At 38.5% G+C, this 17,899-nt stretch overlaps 1 protein-coding gene across 4 annotated transcripts in view; it reads left to right on the top strand.

The window, feature by feature from the left end:
• The first annotated feature begins 534 nt into the window (after positions 1–534).
• The window catches only part of IBTK (inhibitor of Bruton tyrosine kinase), a 93,035-nt gene continuing 75,670 nt past the window's right edge, over positions 535–17,899 (top strand). For all 4 annotated transcript variants that reach the window (XM_024757439.1, XM_024757437.1, XM_024757438.1 and 1 more), the window contains exons 1-4: positions 535–694; positions 9,890–10,576; positions 15,364–15,460; positions 16,578–16,702. In XM_024757439.1, coding sequence (XP_024613207.1) covers positions 10,256–10,576; positions 15,364–15,460; positions 16,578–16,702 — 543 coding nt within the window. In that variant the 5' untranslated portion in view covers positions 535–694; positions 9,890–10,255. The remainder of the gene's footprint in view (positions 695–9,889; positions 10,577–15,363; positions 15,461–16,577; positions 16,703–17,899) is intronic.

The raw sequence follows: 17,899 nt of genomic DNA, 5'->3' as shown, positions 1-17,899 counted from the left end.
CCGGGGAGAGGCGAGGCTGAGTCTCTTTGAGACGACGCCCTGGACTTTCCTTTGATCCCACTGGTAGGGCGACGGGAGGAAACTCTCTTAGGTGCAAGATGCCTACGCCTGTGGTTTCTGCTGCGTGGTGACCAAGGCATCCGTCCAGGTCCCCAGAACTCAGTCTCTCCACCAGGGTTTATCCAGGATTCCAAGTCTCTAGTTGCGGGTAGAGGGAGGTTTCTCCTTGGGCGACTGCTGACCCCGTGGTGGAGGGACATTTCCACCACCCCCCGTTGGCCTAGAGTCCTCGGCCGCGGCCTTTCCCTGCCCCCGGCTACTGCTGGCTGCCCCAAGGCCGGAGGAGTCAAGTTCCCTTAGGGTGCCAAGGAAAGACCACAATTTAGGCGCTGCCACGCGAGGCCTTCTGGGCAGACACCAGCCAATCCTCCACAGGCATACACGAACCGCAGCCAATCAGCGCCCGCCTTATTCCTGGGTCCCGCCCGTGCCGGCCCTTCCTCCCTGCCCCTTCTCTAGACGTCTGTAGACGCGGCGGCTGTTGCTGCAGCCGCTTCCGGAGCTGACCCGGGCCTGGGGACCGGCCTCCACTGGCGCCCTTCGTTTTCTTCTGCTGCCTTCACTGAGGATGAGTCCCTGCGCGACCGTGTGCCCACCCCGCGGAGACCACCGGAGCATTTTCATCTAGCGACTGGTGAGGAAGGGCTCGGCGCGGCCCGACCGTGCGGAACGGGCAGAGGCAACGGCGTCCCTTGAGTCGTGGGGCGACGGGACAGTGTTATCTTTCCGGAGGGTGCGGGTGACAGCGGGCGCCGGTGTCCCGGGTGGGCCGCGGGGAGGGGACTCAGCGGCGCCGAGGCTGCCGGGCTCAGCGAGAGGCGGCGCGGGGCCGGCCGCGTGGCCCAGGTTCCGGCGGCCGCCTCCCCGCTGCCGCCCGGAGCTAATGAATGGTCTGTGCGGGCGCCGCCCTACCTTGCGGTCTTGCCTGCCAAGCCCTGCAGCGACGTTGCGCTGCTAGTTTCTGGTAGTCGTCTAGTGTCACTTCCCCTGGAGCCTTGAATTTGAAGCCGGTCCTCGAGGCGCCCACGTCTGTTACCCCATTAGTGGCGTCACAGAAGTTTTAGTTCAGTCTGGGGAGGCTAACGATGAAGTTAAGTGTGAATCTACCTGTTATGTGAAAAGGGACCCGTTCTTTCTTGGGGGGATGGGGGACACAGGATAGAGGCTTTTTGTTCTTGTATCATGTTGCCGATTTCTAAAAAGTTTTAGTTCATCAGCGAAACAAGTAACCCAGGTATCCGTGACTCTGGATTTCCAACGTAGGTAGTAAAACTTAAAGGGTGTTAGCCGGACAGGGTATTTTTCAGGAAGCAGAGGTTGATGTAGCATCTTTTTTTTTTTTTCTTCTCATGCCTGGAAGTAGGGCGTTTGAAAGTCGAGATTTATCATAAGTACTAAAAGAATGCGACTTTTATGAGTGGTAGTGTTTCTTTGCCCATGTTGTGCGAATTCACGTCCTTCCATAGCTCCTTGATCTTTTCACTGCCCTTTTTATTTTAAATTCCTTGATTTTTTTTTTATAGGTTTTAGAAACTGATATAGGGCAGATAAGGGCAGAAAGAGATGTTTTCTAAAAAGAATTAGAGTATAGATATTTGCTGAAAGTACAGATATTTAGTCAAAGCGGTTTACTTCAAGGAATTTAAAAAATGGTTTTCCATTTAAAAATTAAAAAAACACTTGTGTCCAGGCAGACATAGAGAATGGACTTGAGGACACGGGGAGGGGGAAAGGTAAGCTGGGACGAAGTGAGAGAGTGACATGGACATATATACACTACCAAATGTAAAATAGATAGCTAGTGGGAAGCAGCCACATAGCACAGTACTTTGCGACCACCTAGAGGGATGGGATAAGGAGGGTGGGAGGGAGAGGCAAGAGGGAGGGCATATGGGGATATACGTATGCACATACGTATGCATATAGCTGATTCACTTTGTTATAGAGCAAAAACTAACACAACATTGTAACGCAATTATAGTCCAACAAAGATGTTTAAAAAAACACAACTTTTGTCCAGGGCTTTCAGTGTGCTAAATTCTACATTATGCTTCGGAACCATAAAGTTCAATAGACCATATTGCATAAGGAACTCAGTGTTACTTGGTTAATTATTATAAATGATGTCAAAGTTAGTTTATTATCTTCTTTCTTTCTTTCTTTCTTTCTTTTTTTATAATCTTTTGGCCGTGCCATGTGGCATGCGGTATCTTAGTTCCCCTACCAGTATTGTAACGCAATTATAGTCCAACAAAGATGTTTAAAAAAACACAACTTTTGTCCAGGGCTTTCAGTGTGCTAAATTCTACATTATGCTTCGGAACCATAAAGTTCAATAGACCATATTGCATAAGGAACTCAGTGTTACTTGGTTAATTATTATAAATGATGTCAAAGTTAGTTTATTATCTTCTTTCTTTCTTTCTTTCTTTCTTTTTTTATAATCTTTTGGCCGTGCCATGTGGCATGCGGTATCTTAGTTCCCCTACCAGGGATCGAACCCATCACCCCTTGCCGTGGAAGTGCAGAGTCTTAACCACTGGACTGCCAGGGAAGTCCCTTTATTATCATTAATAGGGCAGTAATTCTTTGCCACCTCCAGAGATGTGCTTGCCCCCTAGAATTTGGGGAATTGTTCAGTTGTGAAGCTGGGTTTTGCACTAATAAAATATTGAAGTTTCTATCCTTTGTACCTAGAGAATAATTGAGAAAACAGAATAAAATAAAATACAGTATCAATAAAGCTAAATTATTTCCTAAAGTAGTAAGTCTTGATGTTTTAAAATTATGTGAACTATTTTTAGGGCTTACAGAAGGAATTAAAAAATTTTTAAATTCATCAATTATGAGTCGCTATAATTTGTAGTTTTGTGACAGTTAATATAGATACAAGTTTTTAAGGAAGGTATTTTGATTTTAGAGAGCTCTTTAAAAATTTAAGCCTACTTGTTGAATACATATTATATTTAGTGACAAATGTGAGTAAGTATGGCATTCTCTTCCCTGCCTTAAGGAGCTTTATGTGTAGTCAAGGTCCACACTTTTACAAGGCATGTTGTCATCACTTTGCAGATGAAGAAATTGAGGATTAGGAAGATTAAGCTACTTGACCAAGGTTTTAGATAATAGGAACCCAATTCCTAGTTAATACATACAGGGCAATACAGGCTGGAAAGAGGATTAAATTAGTTCATTTATGTAAAGCACTACGCTTGTCCATGTGAAAGTTCAAAATATAGTAGATGTAATGTTTGTAAGCCATGGACAAGTTGGCAGCCCTGTAAAGGTTTGGGTAAAAACATTCCAAACAGAAAGGGCTTTGATATCGTTATTCTGTTTTTTTGATCAATATATCACTATGTTCCTTTTTCCTTCGTAACATTTCTTGGGTGCTTACGTGTGCATGAATTGTCTCATTTATTTTTCAGAACAATTCAGGAGATAAATAGTTTTTATTCCCTTTTTACAAGTGAGAGAATTGAAGCGTAGGCAGCTGTTATGTGCCCAGGGTCATTTAGTTAGTGGTTACTAGCTCAGTGTTCTGAATTCAGTCTGAACTTTGTGTGCTACGTGGTTGCCAAGTCTAACTGGCATCCTCTTCCTGAGGTCACAAGGCTATTAACACATGAAATATAGATATTGGTTCATTTTGGTCTTGGATATGTGAGAGAATAGCATGATCAGATTTGTGTTTTAGGAAGATAACTGAACTCTTCACCAAGGTTAAATAGGATTGTGAGCCATTGTTGAGGGCTCAACCTCTACTGGCTGGCACCTTTGTGGTGGACCAGTCTGCAAGGTTAACAATCACTGTGTAGCTAGCTACACTCTTCCACCTCAATTTCTCATCAACACTTTGTATTCATCACATATAAAGCAAACATTTTCTCCTTTAATTTCTATTTGTTCCTTTTGTTTTCAGTTTGTTTTATTTTTCAATTTACCAAGTATTTACCCTTTACTCTTCTTGGCTGCTCTGTCTGTAGTCAAGCCAGAAACCTAGGAGTTGACCACATCTTGTCAACTCAAGGCCCTAAATATGTTTCAGAATTGCTCACTTTCATTATCCCTGAAGAAAGGCACATAAGGCTGCCTATAATCTAGTTCATCCCTGTGTATATATTAGGCTATATGCATTTCTGTCTTCTGAATTACTTAGATTTCAGAATGGACCAAGGTGATTTTAGTGCTTTTATATTTACTGTTACTTCTGCCTCACATGCCCACTGGCCCTGAATTTACAGGCAAACACATACACCTCATCTCCTTTGAGGAATCTTCCTTTATCCCTCTTGTTGACTCCCCATTCCTGTGAGTCACTTATTATATCTTTATCATAGGTTTTAATCATGATATATTTTTAGTACTTGCTTAAATAAAAATCATTCTCCTCTACCAAACTGTGCCCCACTGATGGTAGAGACTGCGTAATAGATAATAAATCCCGTTCAGTCAATACAGTTGTTAAATGAGCTATATTTTCACTTAAATATTGTCCATGAGTCTGTACTAGAATATCTGGAATATTGAAGTCCTATGTATTTTTGTTTTCGCAGTACCTTGTGACCTGCAGATGCACTGAAGAGGCAGCATAGTGGTGTAGAAATAGCTTGGACTTTACTGTGAGATAGATCTGTTTGAATTCTAACTCCTCTTTTACTGATAGTGTGATTTGGGTGGCTTACTTAACCTCTTTGATGTAAAATATCACATCATGTAAAATATCCCATGCTTAAAAGTATTTGCTTTCTTTGGCTTCAATAAGCATTTGTTGAAAGCATGAATAAGATTAATAACGCTAGGCATTGGGCCAGGAATTTAGGAAAGATGTGAGGGCAGGAGACAGATTTGAGGATTATGAGCACAGGTTAAAGTTAACATGAAGAGATTGAAATTACGCAGGGTGAGTAGGAATTAGAGAGGAAAAGAAGACTGAAGGTGGAACATTGAGAGAGCCTAATTTTTGGAGGTCAGGGGAAGGGAAAATGCCCTTGGAAGAAGTGGTAGGAGAGAGATCCCATGCATAAATGCTTCAGTGGTTCCCTATGCTTTCAGTACTCCTTTCTAGATTCCTTACGAGAATGTCGTGGTCATGACTCGAAAGCAGAGAAGTCAAGTAACATTACCAAAAGTATTTGGCAATTTGGAGGTCATTGGTAACCTTAGTATGTGTGGTTTCATAGGAGAAGAATGCTTGGAAACTAGTAGCAGAGACATTGAAGCCCAAACATGAACTTTGGAATAAAAATTTCTTATCTTTCTGTTACTAAAGAAATGATAGTAATAAAAGCTGCTATTTTTTTTTTTTTTGCGGTACGCGGGCCTCTCACTGTTGTGGCCTCTCCCATTGCGGAGCACAGGCTCCGGACGCGCAGGCTCAGCGGCCATGGCTCATGGGCCCAGCCGCTCCGCGGCATGTGGGATCCTCCCGGACCGGGGCATGAACCCACGTCCCCCGCATCGGCAGGCGGACTCTCAACCACTGCGCCACCAGGGAAGCCCCAAAACTGCTATTTGTTGAATGTACATTTGGTAGCAGGTACCGTGATAAGCAGCTTTATTTATCATTACGGTAACCCTTTGAGGTTGGTGGCATTGTCTACATTTTCAGAAGAAGAAATGAAGGCTTGGAGAGATTAGGTAATTTGTAGAGTTATGTAATTGGTAACAGCTGGTATTGCTATATTTGAATCCAAGTATGTAGGATTCTAAGAAATGTTAGCTCTTAGTCACTTAGTCCCTTCCTAATTTATGTTCATAGTACTCTGTGCCTCTCTCATTATATATTATAGTATAGTATCACTTTTGTTTATATTTAATATTCTTTTTTCCCTTTTAAGTGTTTAAATTATGTATAGTAACAAATTAGGGAATTCTTTTCTCTTGTATCTTAATTATTTCCTGTCGGGTTTGAGTTATTCACATAAGTAGTTCCTTTCAGGTATTAGGAAGACACTGAAAACACAAAGATGGCAAAAGTTTAGAGCCTCAAAGGGATGAAATTAACTACATGTGACTATTTTGCCATCTGTCATGTTTTCCAGTTTAAACATTTTAAACTACTTGAGGCTTTGGTACTTTTCTCATGTCAACTAACTACCAGACACTTTGCTTATTTATATATAGTCTAGTAGAAACAGAACTGGAGCTAGAAAGGGCTAGGAGTTATCTGCGTCTGTGCTATCATTTCCAGATGGGGAAATCAGAATAGTTAAGAACTAGTTAGGTTTAGGATTTCTGACTTAGTGTGGTTTGAAATGGGAGTGGAAAAAAAGATTTGGAATGTTTATGGCTGGTGCACAGAAATTTTTCCTATACATATATGTAAACTCACTTGTGTCCCTCTAAATAGTTTTATAACCGTTTTTCCTCTGTCATTCAGATAAATACAGTAGTCTCTTGGTATCACCGGGGCATTGGCTCTAGGACCCCAACGGATACCAAAATCTACAGATGCTCAAGTCCCTTATATAAAATGGCATAGTATTTGTATATAACCTACATATATTCTCCAGTATACTTTAAATCATCTCTAGATTACTTAGAATATCTAAATACAGTGTCAGTGCTATGTAAATATGGTTGAACCTTGAACAGCATGGGTCCACTTATACTCGGATTTTCGTCAGTAAATGTGTACTGCAGTACTACAGGATCTGCCTTTGGTTGAGTTGCCCACGTTGAACCGCGAATACCAGGAACCTAGTATAGGGAAAGCCAGCTGTAGGAGGGTCATTGTGTTGTTCAGGGGTCAACTATAGTTGAAAATGCTATGTAAATAGTTGGCCAGCGTGAGGCAAATTCAAGCTTTTCTTTTTGGAACTTTCTGGAATTTTAAAATATTTTCAGTGGAAGCTTGGTTCAGTTCATTGTTGTGGAACATGCAGATATGGAGGACCAACTGTAGTTTTTTAATAAAATGAAAAGTATTTTGTGGAACTTAATTTGATACCTTGGAGAAGAGAATTTATGTAGAATTTCTACTATGAAAGCTTTAAAATCTAGGCATTATAGATGGGTTGACTACTAATTTAAAATCCAAAGCACAAAAATATTGAAAGAAGATAATTAGGAGATTATAAATAAAAAGATGATGGAGAAATGCTTAGAGTAAAGTAGTCCACTCTAGATATAAAATTTCCAATATTTTATATTGGTGGTTAGTTTTCTAACAGGAGGTGAAGAAACTGAAGGCTAGTAGCTTTTCAAGTAGTTGACAATGATATTTCATTTCTCCAGATCTGAATGGGCAAAGCAGACATGGTAGCATATTGGAAAAAAGCTAGAGGCTCATGTATGATGGTTGAGTTTTCTGGACTTTCCTGTGTCCTCTCTAATCAATATATTAGCATTTATTTATATTTTTAAGATGTTTATTTTAAAATAGGTATACATATACATATACATGGTAAAGCATTCAGAAGACGTTAGTAGTAGTAAAAAGTAAGCCTGCCTTCCATATCTGTCTCCAACCATTGGTGGTCTTCCCTAGAGCAACCACAATTAACCATTTTCTTGTGTATTCTTCTAAACATCTTTCATGCATATTCAAGCATAAACATATATTTATATGTACATTTTCTCATACGTGGCATTACAGATACATCTAGTTTTAAGAGACATTTCACAATATATCTTGCAGATTATTTCATGTTAGAAAATATATAGCTACTTTATTCTTTTTGATACATGAATAATCTTCTGTTGAATGGACCTGCCACAACTATCTTTTAACTATTTAGGTTTTTTCCATGCAGTGATGCAATGAATGTTCTTGTACTTATGCCATTTCACACATGGATATAGTTTTACGGGATAAATTCTTAGGAGTAAAACTGAGTCAGAAGGAATGTGCATTTTACATTTTAGTAAATATTACTAAATTGCTGTCCATAAAGACTGTACTGATTTATACTCACCAACAATGGAGTAGAGTTTCTATTTCTTCACAACCTTGTCAATACATAGTAATATCAACCTTTTTGATCTTTGTCATTCTGATAGATAAAAATGGAGTCTCATTATAGTTTTAATTTACATTTCTTTTGAATGATGTCTCTTTCTTTTTAAAAATCCATTTAAATCCACCACCACCCCTTTTTTTTGAGAAATGTGGTCATATTCTTTGACTTTTATTCTGTTGGTCTCTTAATGATTTGTAGAGGTGATATATTAAGGAAAAATTTTCTCCTTTTTTGTCTTTAAAATTTTTTATGTATGTTTTAAATACTTGGAGTGTTTGAATACATGTAGTCAAGCATACATCTTGGTAAAAGATTACTGCTAATCACAAAGAACAGATATCTCATGTTAATGATTTTAGTGTTTTCCTGTGTATGGGAAGGTGCAAGAATCTGGTCTTCTTACCTACCTAGGAGCCGGTAGATCCAAAGCATAGAATGCTTCATCCTGTTTTTCCCATCCTGAATTTCCCTCAGGATGTACTGTCAGTGGGCTTCTGCAGTGGGTTGCAACTTAACCTTTTGTGTTACTGGATGATGAGCTACACTCTTCTTTAATGGTTAAAGCAGATGTACAATGTGTGTTTGAGAGGCCATAAGACAGGCTGTTGTAGTTAGCATGAAGTTCAAGCCAAATCATGTATAAGCCAGAATGACTTCCCCATATCTCAGTATGTGAAAATTTTTCCTATCGGTGGAAAGTTTGTTTGTTTTTAACATGGTTAGTTAAATTTATTGATATTAGCAACAATAACAGCAGATAATGCAAAACTGCGGCCATCTGAAAAACAATATCAAGGTGGCTTTGAAGTGCATTTCTTTTAAAAGTTACCTTTGAAATGGACAGGTGACTACAATTCCAGGGCTTGAAAAGCACTTCAAACACAGGAACAAAGTAATCTCTCTCTCCTTTCCTCCCTTCCCCCACTCCTCCCTCTCTCTCTCCTGTCAAATGACAAAATTAAAACAATTTAGTAACGACTTGGATGTCCTTTGTTCAAGGGAAAACAGCGCGTGGATTGTGGGGGGGTGGGGGGGAATCAGTGCTCACTGGCCGTGAAGCAATCTTCCAAGGGATTTTGGGCAAGAGAGACTTACAGAATGTTAGAAGAGGCAACTCTGAAGCAGGGTGCGCTTGGCCAGGAGGTTGGGGATTTCCTAATAAGGCGTGCAGGTCCTGTTTTCTAGAGTGAGGTGAACTCGCTAAAGCGGAGTTGGAGGATTCATTGTTGTTAGGTTTCCTTGACAGGTGTGTCCTGTAGGTGCAGACTGACAGGTTTAGATTTGTGCTGTGGGTGAGGCCACTGGGGTGGCCTCCATTTTGGGGGTCCTGATTAAATGCATTAACTTCATCACTCCACATGAACATGTCTACTCGTAATGTCTGGATTCTGAAATAAAGAGTGAGTGAAGTCAAATAACTTAGACATACCACGGATGTGAGAGTTCTTTGACCCTTCCAGTTATCTGTATGGTAACATTTGTAGAATCCGGGCAGACAGGCCGGAGGGTTGCTGCCAAGTGGATCCACTTCCCTTTCTTCCTCAACTTACTCGGGTGGAGGTGGATGGAGCCACCTTTCAATCAGGCTTGTGGCCTAGCAGAACTAACCTCCCTTATCAGAACTGGGAGAGGAGGTCGAGCTTTTGTCAGTGAAGCTCTAACCTTGCCACACATTCCATAGGGAGAAAATATCACAGGAAGGAGGAGTGACTGTCCTATCCGTGAGAAGTTGGTAGGCTCATTTGTTTGCTTGTTTGTTTTTGAAATAGGAATTAGGGGCACTTAAATATGGAGGTAATTGTACTGTAAAATACTTGAGCAAGAGATAGATTGTGTAGTTTTTACTCTTTCTCCTTCTCTTCTAGGTCCCACTTGCAATCATGGATATTTGAAAGGAGCGGACAGTGTGGAGGGGGAGCTCCCCTCCTCCTCCCCGTGGTGCTTGACTCCAGGAATAATTTATAAACTGTGGAAAGCTTTTTTTTAAATAAAGAACTTGTGTTTGATATAAACTTGATAGGGCTATTTATAATTTTTGGATTTAAGTGCCAAAATAAATTGTACAAATCTATATAGTTTTATACTGTTGCCATGAGGATTTAAATTATAATCCTAAACAGGCCATTTATTCTCTATAAATCTTTCTGAATAGCACCTTTGTGTCCTGGCTTTTTCATTTTTTAAAATTATCTGACTGTTCAGAAGAAGTAAGCTGCATTAAAACAATTAGGATGAATTCTTCCATCCCTGACTGCACATCAAAATGTCGATCCCTGAAGCATGCTTTGGATGTCCTTTCTGTGGTAACAAAGGGAAGTGAAAACCAGATTAAGGCCTTTCTCTCCAGTCATTGTTACAATGCTGCAACTATCAAGGATGCCTTTGGCAGAAATGCCCTCCACCTTGTTTCCTCCTGTGGAAAGAAAGGAGTGTTAGATTGGCTTATTGAGAAAGGAGTGGATCCATTGGTGAAAGACAAGGAGTCAGGATGGACAGCTTTGCATAGAAGCGTTTTTTATGGACATATTGATTGTGTTTGGTCTCTGTTGAAGGTAAGTGTCATTTGTTTATTTAAAACTATTTGGTCTGGCATGTGTTTTTCTTAATCTTTTTCCACTTACTTTCCAAAAGAGATTTGAGTTCTTATCAGTTGTTTGATATCTTTTACTATTATAACTCATCTTTAGAATTCAAATCTCATATATCCTTTTAATTTAAACCTTTTATGATGTAAAATTTTAAACATATACCAAAGTTTACAATGTATCATGAACTGTTGGCCAATTTTGTGTTATGTATGTCTCCACTGACTTTCTCCACCCCATATTATTTTGAAGTGAATCCCACTTTGTCATTTACTCAGTACTATATATCTTTTAGTATTTTTAAGAAATACAATTTCCTTTTGTATAACTATGTTATTATCTACTTTAAAAGGGCACTGGTTATTGAAATCACTTAGGGACTATGTTTTGAGTAGTGTGTTTATTTCTTGTTTGGCTAGGATAAAGTTTTTATAGTTCGTTAAAAAAATAATTAGAATCAGGACTTCCCCGGTGGCACAGTGGTTAAGAATCTGCCTGCCAATGCAGGGGACACACGTTCAATCCCTGGTCTGGGAAGATCCCACATGCCGCGGAGCAGCTAGGCCCATGTGCCACAACTACTGAAGCCCGCGCGCCTAGAGCCCACGTGCCACAACTACTGAAGCCCACACACCTAGAGCCCGGGCTCCGCAACAAGAGAAGCCACCACAATGAGAAGCCAGCGCACCGCAACGAAGAGTAGCCCCCGCTCGCCGCAACTAGAGAATGCCCACGCGCAGCAACGAAGACCCAATGCAGCCAAAAATAAAATAAATAAAATAACTTTATTAAAAAAAAAAATCTACCTCTAAAAAAAATAATTAGAATCAGTTTATTTTAAATTTCCCATCAGGTAGATTAAGATTAAATCTAGGTTTGTTGTACTGTTTAGCCAAAGAATATGAAGTGTTTTGGTATATACCCCATGGATGTCATTTCACTAATGAATGCAAATTAAAAACTGTTAGAAGTCATGAGTTTTAAATTGAACAATTAGCTTGTGTATAGGCATTTAGTCATGTTTGTGGAGGACCAGAGAAGAACAAAGCAGTTCCTGTCCTCAAGGCACTTGTGGTCACATTAGGGCATTAGGGTGCTTATCTTCAGTGTCTTTATCTTTGGTGTCTGTTTTTTGTTTTAAATTTTATTTATTGGTTGATTGATTGGCTGCCTTGGGTGTGCGGGCTTTCTCTGGTTGCCGTGAGCGGGGGCTACTCTTCATTGCGGTGCACGGGCTTCTCATTGTGGTGGCTTCTTGTTGTGGATCACAGGCTCTAGGTGTGTGGGCTTCAGTAGTTGTGGCACGTGGGCTCAGTAGTTGTGGCTCACAGGCTCTAGAGTGCAGGCTCAGTAGCTGTGGTGCATGGGCCTAGTTCCTCCGTGGCGTGTGGGATCTTCCCGGACCAGGAGCGCAGGCTCAGTAACTGGCGCACAGACCTAGTTACTCCGTGGCATGTGGGATCTTCCCGGGCCAGGGCTCGAACCCGTGCCCCCTGCATTGGCAGGCAGATTCTTAACCACTGTGCCGCCAGGGAAGTCCTCGTGTCTGTTTTTGACTTCAGAAAAATTGTTTACATAGTGGTCTTTAGGTGGTAACATTTACTGATCAAAATAATTTTCAGTATGTGTTAATAGCAAAATATCCTTTTTTGGACCTAAACTATCTAGGTTTACTACTTACTGAGTCCTCTTGGATGAGTTACTAAATCTTGAACCTCAGTTTCATCTATAAAAAGAGGATAATAGTGGTACCTTCCTTATTTTTTTCCCCCCCGGGGAGTTTTAGTGAAGAAAATCTTTTCTTAAGTTTATTAATAGTACTGTTAATTCCTCTTGTATCTAAAACCTTTGGGTATCAGTTTAATTCCCCTATTGTAATCTCTTTTATAGGAAAAGCTAGGTTAGTAAGAGTTAAAGCATCTATCAGCTCTACTTCTACCCTTTCCCACCAGTTTCTGCTGGAAAATTGGATGACTGCCAATCCTTTCAAGCTTGAGAGTGTCCTTGGATTTTCTGCCGTCCTAGGGGTTGCCATTCCGGTGTTAGGATTTGAAATAGGTTCTGGTCTGAATTTTGGACCTTCCCTCCCTTTGGGTTTCATTTCCCTTTAGAAATCCTCAATCATCCTCGCCACCTTGGCTAGGAGAAGCCAGGAAATGGTGCCTTGGGCCACCTTGCTCTTGGCTTGACTGTCATCATCATCAGAGTCCTTCTGATCCGTGATAGACACTTAACGGGGATGCTTCCCGCTGATAAAAATATTCCCACAGAAACCTCTTTCATCCATTTAGTATTCGAATGTTGCTGTAAGCCATCTGCATTTTTGTAGCACAGACTTCTTTCCCCTTTTAACGCTCCTTTAATTGGAAGGGCTGCAATGATGGGGTGTTCATGTCAGTTCCACTTCTGGTGATAGCGCTATAGCATTTAAGGTGTTACAGACTAGCAAGAAGAGACTATACAGAAAAACACATTTTAAATGAATTACATTTGATAAAAACTTTATAGGTGTGAAATTTTAAAATTAAGTGCTAAAATTGTACAATAAATAAACACCCATGCTATCAGTTCCTGATTACCAATGAAAAACCTCAGCAGAAACTTCTTGTCTGCCAAAAGCCAGAGTAGAAACAGCATTATCTTACACAGCTTTTCATTACCTTCTTGATTCCGTGACAGGAGGCATGTCTGTGTTTGTAGGGTCCTGCTGTGTCTGTTACCTCTATACCGTTTTTCTTTAATTTTGGTGGTTTACTTATATTACTAACCTGGAAGAACTTGCTTTAATTTTTCCCATTTGTAAATGGAAGAACTCACTGAATCATGAGATTGTGTGGATTAAGTGATAATACTGTTTGTAAAGTATTTGGAATACATTTTTTTTTTTAGTGCCTAATGTGTATTAGGCAACGATCTAAGTGCTAGGAATATTGTAATGGGAAAAAAAAGAATCCTTTGCTTGTTTGTTGGTTTGTTTTTTGGTTATACTTAGATGCTATTTAATAAGGTAATGAATTTACCTACTATTTGGGGGATATGTAAAGAGTTGGTCTTTTAATAAATGGGATAGACTAGACTACACACGGATGCTCCTACCTTTAGAGCTTAAGGTGAGCATATTAGAAAGTGTCAGAGACCACCATATGTAGGGAGCTGTAAAGGCAATAAAGTGTGGCTAGTCCTTCATGCAGTTGGGGCTGCTTAGGATGATGCAACTGTATGTAGCCTTATTAGGGTCCAGTTGGTATATATATAATAAAGTTTAGGACAGATTTATAAAACTGATAAAGTAAACTCTCCAGGGATCCTATTTGTTAGATCCGTAGCTTGGAACACTCTGCCCTGGAATCTACCCTTCTTACCCTTACGAAGGCCAAGCTCAGGTCTTCCCACATGGATTTATTATATCTAACTTTGAAAGTAGCAGGCAACATACACTTTTAAATTTGTTGAGATCTTAGATCACTTCTGGATTTTGTTGTATTTGTTAGCTCACTAACGAGTATTTTTGTTCATTGACAACCCTTGTGAAATCAAGTGTTATAACCATCTGGAACCATCTTGATTTTAATTTATTAAAATCCATTGTTACGAGGTAAAAGGAGATGCTCTTTCTTAAGTAACCCAAAAACAGTATTCCAACATGTTGTGGTTAGAGTTTAAAAACTTCATGGTTCATCTCAACCTGTAACTGCCCAGGTAAACTGTGGGTGTAGATGGATAGGCAGTGATCACTCACACGAGTTAAAATTATTGTTGAATGCCTTATTAAACTATCAGCAAATATTAAAAGTTATTTATGAAAAGGAGTACATTTTGTGTTTAAAAAACTGTATGTAGTAATAATAATATGAATTAAACATTGCTCTATTTCTCCCCTCCTCCAGTTATATTTTAAAAACAGTAAATAATGGTGCTAGGGATAGGGTGTGCTAACTGCCTTAAATAAATGGGACAGAAAATGTTCTGTTTCATGTTTGAATTCTGGAGATATAAAACTACAGGTTACTTTAAATTCATTCTTAAAACACACACAAACGTGCATTCTCAGGGGTTTTTTTTCGATACAATCTAACTATAAGTGGTAAGAGACAATGCTCTGAAAATTTAAGTAGAAAATTTTAAGTGGAAAAATATAAAAATATATATCACACAAATAGAAATAAAAGAATATAATTGTCTTCATGTCAGTAATAGACGTAAATGGAATTCAAGGCAAAAAGGTGGAGCATAGGTGATCACATTATATGCAGTAAATCCTAAAAAACATATATAAAAAGTAAGAAGTATTCTTTGCCATTGTGTAGAAATCTTTACAGCCCTTAGCTGGATGTGGAGTTTGGCTCTTTAAATACGAAAAAAAAAAGGCATGTGTGTGTACATACACACATAGACCCCGACCAAAAGTTAGGGACTTCTCAGTAACTGACCTGACTTACCACGGAAAACTTTCATATCTATTTCATTTTGATTTGTTTTTCATTTTGATTTTAAATGTTATTTTATTTGTTCACATTTTCTGGTTCTTCTTTATTTACCCAAGAATTGGATATTCGATTTCTCTTAGTTTTCTTTTATGTGAGAAATAAATGTGTATGAGCATAGGAGATAATTGTTATTAAATGTTTATTTTTAATGTATTTATGGGTTTGATCATCTGACTTTTTGATAAATAAATTACTGATTACAGGTAAATGATTAAAAATACATATATATCTGTATATACACACACATATTTTTTCTTTTTTTTTTAGCATGGTGTTAGTCTGTATATTCAAGATAAAGAAGGCTTGTCAGCTTTGGATCTTGTAATGAAGGATAGACCAGCTCATGTAGTATTCAGAAATACCGGTAAGAAAATTCCACAAATATATTCCATTAAGGTACAGCTTAGAAAATTTTATTGAAATTTTATTGTTATAGAAATACCTGAGGAAATTTGTGTGGATATGTGCAAAGAACTTTTACTCTGGTATATGTTGGATGATAACCTTGGTTTTCTTTCAGAGCACTTTGGTTTACTTTACATTTTTCAGATTCAATGTTCACTTCTGTGTATAAGAGTAAAAAATACAGCCTAAAAAGGGAAGGCAGCTAGAATTGTAACTACTGTAAAGCCATTGATGTGCATTCAGAAAGTAACAGCATTTGAGCTAGAGGGGGAAAGGAAGTGATTCTTCTACCCACATGTTCCTTCTTCTCATTGCACTTATCTCCAATTTTTTTGCCCTGTGAGCTTTGGTAATGGAAATTGAAAAGGAGGAGAGGTTTAAATGGGGGCACTAGTTAATTTGCATTTTATCTAGTGAGCAAGCTAAGTAAGGACATGTTCTTCATTTTTATTTCTCTCTTGGACACTATATTGCAAGTTACAGTTATAATTCCATTCAAGAACTTTATAAGCCTTCCAAAATAAAAACAAACATTTATATCATAATTAGCTGTGATTAGGTTTTATCCCAGTTTAATGGATATTGGCCCAACCTCTCGTGTGATTTTGCATCTATCAAGAGCAAACTATTGGAAGATGATGTTTCTCTAGAAATAGGAACTAATATCATGTTTGCTTCATTTAGAACCTTTATATATTAAATGTTTTAATGACATTTTACATTTAAATAATTATATGTATTATTTTCATGGAAACTAGGTGGATATGGCGGGTGGTATTTTAATCATTTGACAGTTTAACTTCTAAAGAAACAAGGAAAGTGTTAGATTGCTTACACTGGGACAGGCCTGTGCTGAATTGGATTTTCTGATTTCTGTTCTTAGAGTTATGTAGTAAATTATTAGATTCATAATTTAAAAGAGAGGGTTGGTAGTATCTTTCTAAATATGGTAATTCAATTAGTTTTTGTGAAGAATCATGTTTGAGGTAAACTGATTAGTGGAGTGTATCTATAATTAAACTACACTGATACTTGTTTAAAATGTAAAAGAGTATAAAAACTAATTTTCATTTTAGATCCTACAGATGTCTACACTTGGGGAGATAATACAAATTTCACCCTGGGTCATGGAAGCCAGAATAGCAAACATCATCCCGAGTTGGTGGATCTGTTCTCTAGGAGTGGGGTTTATATCAAGCAGGTATATTGAAATACAATCTGAGTACTTTTAGAGATTAAAAAGAACTTTTGTATTTGATAGCTTATCTTTTCATTTGGATTATGTTAACTCTGGTGAAGGTGCAGTAACATATTTGGATGAAGAAACTGATCAACAGAACTTTACTAATTCTTTTTAGATTTTGTTAGTCTTAATCATATTTAGACTATGTAAAATATCATAAAACTATGAGATGTTTGTGTAAGGCATGTTAGAAGTTAGAAGGCATTATACAGATATTAATTTTAAAAAGGTAGATCTTGTGTTGATTTTCTAGTTTTTCTTTCTACTTAATTAATTAGAGTTCTTCAAATTGTTTCTCAAGTGAATTTGTTGTTGATACTCAAATGAAGTTTGTCATTAGTTTTAGGTAGGTGAACCTGAGTTCTTAAATATAAGTAATTGTAAAATTTTAATTGATAATTGTAAAGGTTTGGTCTTTGGCCTTATTATTCTGGATGATTCCACTTCAGTGGATTTTGCTACTGTTGGCATACTCATCTTTCTCTGTAACTCTGTGTGTGTGTGTGTAATTTATATCTGTAGCCTCAGCTTTTCTTCCCCTTGAGTTTCATTTCAGTTGTACACCGGACATTCTTTCAAAGTTTTAAAATTTAACTGTCTGAACTGCTAATTTTGCCATTCCTAAACTTTCTCTACTTAATTTTTAAGGCTATAAATCTCAGTTTCTGAATCCTGAAAATTACACCTCAGAATATGTCTTTTGAGTTCATCTCTGCGTGGTTTTTTTTTCCTGATGTAATAGTTAATGTCATTCGCCTTTTATTCCCCCAAATATTTGGATTATATATTATATGGCCACCATATTTAGGGTTCTGTAGAACACTTTTTCACACCAAAAGTCATTAATTAATGTATCACAATTAGCAGTTTAAAAAAAATGAAATAGAAGAGTTAAACTCAAAAGAATATTAAAATTTGAGAGGCCAAGAACAGGAGCCCACATGGGAATGAAGAGTGACTAGAGAAGTAGAGAGTAGAGTGGTGTCCTGAAAGCTAGGATTCTGACTGGCCATCTGCATAGACCTTGAGGGAACTTAGGATATTGAAAGGACTTGGGATGGACCAGAGTCATAAGCCTGGGGTCAGAGTTTCTAGTGAGGGTGAGGAAAGCTGTTAGAGCAGGGCTGGCTGCTCTTCCTCACCTAGTTCAGAGCC

The sequence above is a fragment of the Neophocaena asiaeorientalis genome, unplaced genomic scaffold, assembly GCF_003031525.2.
Source record: "Neophocaena asiaeorientalis asiaeorientalis breed wild unplaced genomic scaffold, Neophocaena_asiaeorientalis_V1.1 scaffold253, whole genome shotgun sequence".
Taxonomy (NCBI): Eukaryota; Metazoa; Chordata; class Mammalia; order Artiodactyla; family Phocoenidae; genus Neophocaena; species Neophocaena asiaeorientalis.
The sequence above is the reverse complement of the archived record's forward strand: the minus strand, read 5'-3'. Positions and strand labels throughout refer to the sequence as shown.